The sequence below is a fragment of the Leptosomus discolor genome, chromosome 20, assembly GCF_034619465.1.
Source record: "Leptosomus discolor isolate bLepDis1 chromosome 20, bLepDis1.hap2, whole genome shotgun sequence".
In the NCBI taxonomy this organism is placed as follows: domain Eukaryota; kingdom Metazoa; phylum Chordata; class Aves; order Leptosomiformes; family Leptosomidae; genus Leptosomus; species Leptosomus discolor.
The window spans coordinates 4,666,119-4,673,596 of record NC_141410.1 but is presented as its reverse complement, the minus strand read 5'-3'; the positions used below and the strand labels follow the sequence as shown (position 1 = coordinate 4,673,596).

Genomic DNA, 7,478 nt, shown 5'->3' with positions numbered 1-7,478 from the left:
TGCGGCATCGCCGCTGCCGAAGCTGGAGGGCAATGCGTGTGTAGGCAGCTCTGTCGATGGGTTTGGGTCGTGTCCTAGGGCAAGGGAGAAGGGAAGGTCACGCAGGTCCCATGGGCGGTGTGAAGGCCATGCTGAGCTCTTGCGGGTGAAGGTGGTGTTCGATGTCTCTCTGTTCTGCAGCCTGGAGCCAAGAAGCCTTTCCGCTCGGGCGAGCCGAAGGCCAAAGAGCACGCAGCAGAAGCGGCCGCGACAGGAGGCAAGTAGGAGAGGCACCCCGTGGCAGACGAAGGTCTGCGGTCGGAAGGGGTCGTTGCACCGTGGACTTATTCACGTTGGACGCGGTACGAGGGGCGGGTGCGTTTGGAGGAGCCCCTGTTGGTATCTCCTGGCTCCTGGCCATGCTGGTGCGTTGGTACGGCGCGTCGGACCTTGTTTTCCCCCAGTCTGTCCCCAGTAGGGTGGGGAGGGGGGGGGATGGCAATAGAAAATGGTGCGGGGATACAGCCCAGTGTATATGCGTGAGCGAACACCAGCCCAGTGTATACGGTATACGTGCGAAGTCAAGGGCGTAGGCTCTGTCGTGTTCCCGCCGAAGCGGTGTGTGAAGCCCGTGCGGCTCGAGTCATCCCTCGCCCGTGCAGCTCCCACGTGCTCCAGTCCCCGTGGTGTCATGGGGGCGTCGGAGCCTGGAGCCTGCTGCCATATGGAAACAGAGCACCCCAGGAAGGCCGGAGCGCAGCGCCGTGGTGAGCTGCCACGTAGCGATGAGAAGGGAAGAAGAGAAGCCACGTCGGCCGCGCTGGGGTGTTACAGCAGCAGCGTGAGAACGAGCACGGGGAGATGCGAGCGAAGGCCCGGTTGGTCGGGCTGGGGCAACGACGGGGGCTCGCTTGCCTGCTCGCCGTTGCCAGCCTGGCTGCCACGCTTGCTGTTGGCAAGGGTGCGAGCAGACGTGGGTTTGTGGGGAGCAGGGGCGTCTTGGGGAGGGGGGGGCCCTGCGGGGGAGCGGGCAGCTCTGGCGCACGTGGCCCTGGCAGCTGCTCTGCTTGAGCATCGCTCGGAGCAGTGTGTGCCGAGTCCTTGGCAGAGCTGCTCAGCCAAGGAGAAGTGGGATGCAAGTGAAAGCCCGTTGGGCTTTTTTGTGTTGTTTGGTTTTTGGTGGGTTTTTTTTAAGAGGTAAAAAAGCTCTGAAAGCAGTACAGAGGGGCTGCAGCTCGCTGACGCAGGAGCCGCATGGGCTGCAGGCGTGCTGTCGGGGTGTGCTGGCGGGCCAAGCCTCCCAGGGGTGCGTGGTGGCTGACGCCTCGTTTCTGGTGTGGCGCTCGGGTAGGGGTCGAGACCCGGTTTTCCCCACCGAGGGGATGTGCTGTGGGCTTCCACCGGTGTGGCGGCCCGGGCTTGTGTTGGCGCGAAGCGTGACCTTGCACGCCTGGCAGAGGCTGAGCTGTGAGCCCGTCCGTCTGGGTCACAGGCACCTTGTGCGGGGGTCGCCCTGGTGGTTTGGGGCTGGGCTATGGACCTGTGTGCCCCCCCGTGCCACCCTTGCCACCCCCCCCCGAGCGCTGATGGATGGGGAGCTGCAAGGACCTCAGGTGTCTGCACCTGGGGCTGCAGAAGCCCCTTCCCCTCCTTGAGCCAAAGGATTCGCGCCTGCATCCCCTGGAGACGCCGCCGGGGGAGGGGACCACAGCGGAGAGGCGGTGCTGCCCCCCCCCCCCCGCCCCCCTAAGCCGGCGGGGGAGGCCGGGGAGACGGTGAGGGGCTGATGGGGAGCGGCGGCAGGCGGAGCCCCCCGCGGCGAGGGGTGAGGGCAGCGGGAGAGGAGGGGGACACAAGACCGGCGGCTCGTCCCTCCCCGGGGCAGGGGCAGCCCAGCCGGGGATGGAGGGGGGGGGGGGGGGGCTGCAGGCCGGCCCCCGGGGCGGAGCGGAGCTGGGGCGGAGCGGCGCGGCCATCCGGGCACCACCATGGCGGCAGCGGAGGAGCTGGCGGGGCGGCGGGGCCGGGGAGCGGAGCCGGGGCCGGGACCGGGGAGCCCGGTGGGGAGGGTGGGGGTCGAGGGTTCGCCCGGGGGCGGACGACGCGTCTTCAGCCCCGCCGGGGAGTTCCGCGAGTTTTCCCGGCGGCAGCTCCGCGACATGGAGCGGCTCTTCCGACAGTGAGTGCTCGGGGGGGGGGGGGGGGGGAGGGCGGGAGACGGGGGCCGGGACCCCCCGGGTGGCATCACCGGCTCCCCGCCGGGGGACCTTCAGCATCGTGGCTGCTGGCAGGGCAGATGTCCCAGCGCCCCGTGCTCGCAGGAGGGACCCCGGGCTCCTTGCAGCAGCGGGGACCCCCCCCAAGACCCCCCCGACTCCTTGCAGGAGGGGACTCCCATTCCTTGCAGCAGAGACGGCCAGGCCCCCCCCCCCCCCCCCCCCCCCCAGTCCCTTGTAGGAGGGCACCACCTGGCTCCTTACAGGAGGAGATTCCCCCCCCCCCCCCCCGGACCCCTGCGGATGCTTGCAGGAGGGACCCCCTGGCTTTTTGCAGGAGGGAACCCCCCATTCTTTGCAGCAGGGCCCCCCAGGACCCCCCAGTCCCTTGCAGGAGGGACCCCCGGGACCACCCCCCCCCAGCCTCTTGCAGTAGGGACCCCCTGGCTGCTTGCAGGAGGCTCCCCGCCCCCCGCAGCTCTTTGCAGGAGGGATGCCTGGGACACCCCCAGCTCCTTGCGGGAGGGATCCCAGGGATCTCCCCACCACTACCACCCCCGCACCTCACAGGAGGTGGGAGGGAGGCCGGGGACACCTTCCCCCCCAGCTTCTTGCTGGAGAGCCCCCTGCCCACCCCCAAATCCTTGCCGAAGGGACCCTTTTTCCCCTCCATCTCCTGAGAGCAGGGAGCGTGGCACCTTGTGGTGAGGCTGGGGAAGGGGGTGGGGGCCTAAAGGGTACCGCGAGAGACCCCCGCGTTGCCTCTGCCGCAGTGCCGAGGGGCTCCTGCGTTTTGGCAGCAGTGCAGCCCCCCGGGGCCGCGGGGGCCAGGCGGCACGTCCTCGGCATCCCTGGCCGCGCTGCGTGCCACCACGCACGGCGGAGCGTGACTCTGCGAGCTCAGCCCCCAGCCCCAGGGGGTGAAGCTGGCAGCAGGCGTCGAGGCCTGGAAATTTCCAGGGGGAGATGGAAATCAGGGTGGCTGCGACAGCGGCGGCGGTCACGCCAGGATGCACATGAGTAGCTGGGGGCGAGCGGGATGGTGTGGAGCATCCCCCCCCAGATCCCACGGCGTGGCGGGGGGCTTTGTGCTGGCACCGTGGAGACAGCGCTGGCACGGCTGTGGTGTGCCGCTGCCCATTGCCCCAGCCGGCACCGGTGGGGGGACATCCGCGTGAGCGCGGTCTGGCTTGAGCACTGGAGGGAGCAGAGGAGATGGAGGCAGGGAGCCCTGATGCACGAGGCTGGGGGGCCTGCCGAGGGTGCTGGCGTGCCCTGCCAGCGTCCCTGGCAGCGAGAGGAACCCCCCCATGTTCCTCACTTCTCCCCAGAGGGCTGTCACCCCGCCGTCTGGACACGGCAGCGAGCGAGACGTGCGGGTTGCTGCCGGCAGTCTGTTGGACTGCAGCAGAAGGGAGCTCGCAATGGGGGGACCCAGTGTTGGGGGTCTCCAGGGGCAGAGCCGCCACGGGAGCGACTGCTCCCAGTGCCAGCGGTGGGTGTGGGTGGTCCGGCCGTGGCACAGATGGTGGTGCGGGGAGCCAGGGAAGGGGTGCGTGGTGGGAGTCTGGCCGGCGCTGCGCAGGCGAGGGAGCCGGGTGTGCGAAGCAGACGTGTTTGCTCTGGCACCTGCAGCGTCTCGCTGCAGCGAAAGGAGCAGCGCCGGGGCTGTGCGCTCTCTGGCGAGGTGGCGGGGGCGGCCCCCGGGGGTTTGGGAGCTGGCGGGGTCTCCTCCAGGAAAGGATGCTGTCAAGGCAAGTGCCACCACGCTGCCCTTGCGATGTGGCGATTCGTCCACGGAAGGGTTTTTGCTCTCCGTGTGGGAGAGGTTGCCCTTTGGGAGCTTCCCCGGGATAAGGAGAGGAATGCCCCCGTACCCAAAAATCAGAGAGGAGGGGAGCGAGAACGAGGAAGCACCCTGCAGTTGGGAGATGGCTTGCACAGGACGGGGCAGCAGGGCCAGGCTAGCCCACATTCCCCTTGCGGAGAAACTCTGCAGGCGATGCTCTGAGAGGGGTCTCGGAGGCAGAAAGCGCGTGGGGGCTGCTCCCCTGGCCGGGGTGACGGCAGCAGCAGGCAGAGGCGAGCGGGGCTGGTGCAGGGCCGGCCCTGTTTCGGGGCCCCCGTCAGCGTGGGAGAGCCGGAAGGCACGCCGCTTGCGACACGGGCAGAGCAGACCACAGCAGAGAAGGTACAAATGAGTCACAGCCCTGCAGCGCGGCGAGGGCGGTGAGCCGGGCGCTCTGCGTGGCTGCTGCGGTGCCGGCAGGCGCAGAAAAGGCGAGCGACCCACAAAAAGACAAAACCCTGAGTGTTGACGGTGGCAGCCGGGTCGCTGCTCACCTACTGCTGCATTGCGCAGGGCCGTCGTCTTGCGCCCGCAGTGGTGGCCGGGAAGGGCGGTGGGGTGAGGGCAGCGAGCCTTGCAGGGACGCCGTGGGGAGAGCGGCTGCCCATGCCGTGTATCCGTACGAAGCATGGATCTGTGCCGGCTCCCCAGCAAGAGCCTACTGTGCTGCGCCGAAAGGCTCCGGGGTAGAGGGCAGCGTGCCGCTGGCCCAGCCCGCGGGGGCAGTTGGCGGGAGGCCGGAGGGGACGGCGGTGGGGTCGCAGGCAGGCTCGGGAAGCAGAGGCACCCCCAGATCTCTCAGCCGAGCGCAGGCGTCTGGCGAGGGCTGTAGCGCGGACGCCCAGGGGCTTTGGGCAGGTGGGAGTGGTGGCCTGGAGGTGTCATGGAGAGGTGGTGGTGACGTGGTGGCTGCTCTGGGCGGGCTCGAGGTCCCCGCAGGCCAAGGGGCAGGGGCTGCTGGGAGCACCTACAGGGCACCAAATCCCTGGGAGCCGGGCAAGCTGGCGACGCTGCCAAGCAGAAGGCGGGTTGTGACCAAGGGACTATGGAGGGAGCGGTGCCCGGTAGGCTCGGCACTGTGGCCCGTTATGCCTCGTAGCGGCCGAGGGGTGCGTGTGCTGAGGCTCCTGGCCCAGGGAGCCAGCGGCAGGTTTGGCAGCGTTCCGGGGGTTTCTCCTGGCGAGTGGCACACGGAAGCAGAAATGATCCCGGAGGGCGCTCCAGGGGCCTGTTAGCGGTTTGCCGGCAGCTTCCCGTGGTCTGGCAAGCCGCCCGAGATCATCGGTGCCCAAGTCCTAGCTGTTGCCTCCATGCTCTCCTGCCCGTGCCTGCCACCCCACTCCCCGGCCAGCGTGGGCACCGGGTGGCAGACGCACGCAGAGGTGCCGGCGGGGGGGGTGGCGTGCGCTCGGTGGTCTGTGGTGATGTGACTGGACCACGTCTCCGTCGCGCAGGTACGACGCGGGAAAGGATGGCTTCATTGACCTGATGGAGCTGAAGCTGATGATGGAGAAGCTGGGGGCACCGCAGACACACCTGGGCCTGAAGAACATGATCAAGGAAGTGGACGAAGACCTGGACAGCAAGCTCAGCTTTCGGGAGGTGAGGGGCTGGCGGGGCTCGGCTGGTGGTAAGAAGGTGGGGAGGGAGTTGTGTCGGCCTTGAGGTCTCGGGGGAGCCAACGGCAACGTCTCCCCTCGCAGTTCCTGCTGATTTTCCGCAAGGCAGCGGCGGGGGAGCTGCAGGAGGACAGCGGGCTGCACGCCCTGGCCCGGCTCTCGGAAATCGACGTCTCCACAGAGGGGGTGAAAGGCGCCAAGAGCTTCTTCGAAGCCAAGGTGAGGCGAGCGCCGGGGCACGAGGGGTCCCGACGCAGGTTTGGTGCCGGCTTGCTGCGGCGCTCAGCACCCGCCCGCTGGCGGGGATGCTGGGGTGGGTGGCGGGGGTCTTGGGGGACCCAGCCAGACACAGCCGTGTTGGCAGGTTCAAGCCATCCACGACGCAAGCCGCTTCGAGGAGGAGATCAAGGCGGAGCAGGAGGAGAAAAAGAAGCAGGCAGAGGAGCTGAAGCAGAGGAAGGCGGCGTTCAAGGAGCTGCAGTCCACCTTCAAGCAGTGATGGGGCACCGGCGCGGGGCCGGGCAGGACTGGATTGCGGTGCCCGGGCCGGGAACGTCGCGTGTGCCATGTGCCAACTGTGCCGGGAGCGATGCCTGAACTGCACGTCACTTGTGACTCCCCAAAGGCTGGGCCACCAGTTCAGGCTCGGCGCAGCGTCAGCCTTGCTGGCAGAGCCGGGTGGCCCTGATCCCCCTCCCCTTACTGTGATGTCTGTAGGTGTTGTGCGTGCACCCATCCCCCCAAGCTGCTCCCTCCCCGAGGGGCGGCAGCACCCTGTCCCCTGCTCGCGGCCGTGCCTGGGGTTCTTGCTGCTGGCGAGTGCCAGGGGAGCCGTGCTCGGGATGCCCGTCCCCAGGCTGTGGTGTGTGTGTGGTGTGCGTGTGTGTGTGGCCCGTCCCCAGCGTGTGCACTGAGGTGTGCGGGACAGGGGGCTCGCCTGGGTGGGTGCCGCGGCAGCCACACCAGCTCGGTGCCCCTCAGCGTTGCCGCATGCGGCCACCTGTGCCAAAAGCCGAGGGAATGTGCCGAGCGCCAGGCGCCAGCCAGGGGGCTCTGTGTGTGCACGCGCGTGTGTGTGTGTCTGTGCACCCAGGGTGCATGTGTGCGGCGCAGGGGAAGCCCACGCTGGTGGTGTGCAGCCCCCGAGGGGCCGAGCGGCGCCGTACCTGCTTCGCTGTGTCTCTCTTGAGTTGGGTCAAAGGCGCAGGGAAAGGCAGCTGCCGGCTCGCGCAGCTCTGTGGTGCGTTTTCGTGTTGCGCTTGGCCCAGGAGGGCGAGCGTTGTAGCCACGAGAGGTTTCCGTTGGTCGATGGAGGCTCCCATGTTTGCGGGTGGCTGTAAAGAGGCGCGTCTGTCCAGCAGCGTCCCCCCCGGGCAGCGGTACCGGGGTGTATGTTATGGGTTTTTATTTTAATCCCAAATAAATATTATATTTCGTAAGCGTGCTGGGTGCTTGTGCAGGGGGGGCGAGGTGCGGTCGTGGCTGCAGCGGGGGCTCGGGTCTGGGGAAGGAGCCTGGTGGGGAGTGGGGTCTAGCTGTGGGCACCCAGTTGCTGCTGCTGGAGCCGTCCCCACCTCGGACTGGCGATGGGGAACTGGGGCGAGCCGTGGCAGTGCTGGGATGTCAGCGTGGGAAGCAGCAGGGACCTGCTGCAGGTGTGTGGCTGTGGTGCTAGCGAAGGTCATCAGCGTCCCTGCTGGCATCTGCCCCGGTGCCCAGGGGTTGCCCCGCCCCACAGCCCTGTGGGCACCAGTGGGGTTTGGGCTGGCCTTGGCCATGTGAAGCGTGTGATAAGGGGACCTTGGCCTTGGGGTG

At 68.3% G+C, this 7,478-nt stretch overlaps 1 protein-coding gene across 1 annotated transcript; it reads left to right on the top strand.

Annotated features, from left to right (window-relative positions):
- Positions 1–2,082: 2,082 nt before the first annotated feature.
- Positions 2,083–6,162, top strand: EFHD2 (EF-hand domain family member D2). The gene is made up of 4 exons (XM_086476142.1): positions 2,083–2,158; positions 5,499–5,646; positions 5,748–5,882; positions 6,028–6,162. The coding sequence occupies exons 1-4, from the start codon at positions 2,139–2,141 to the stop codon at positions 6,160–6,162; spliced, it is 438 nt and encodes a 145-aa protein (XP_086332268.1). The 5' UTR covers positions 2,083–2,138.
- Positions 6,163–7,478: the final 1,316 nt, after the last annotated feature.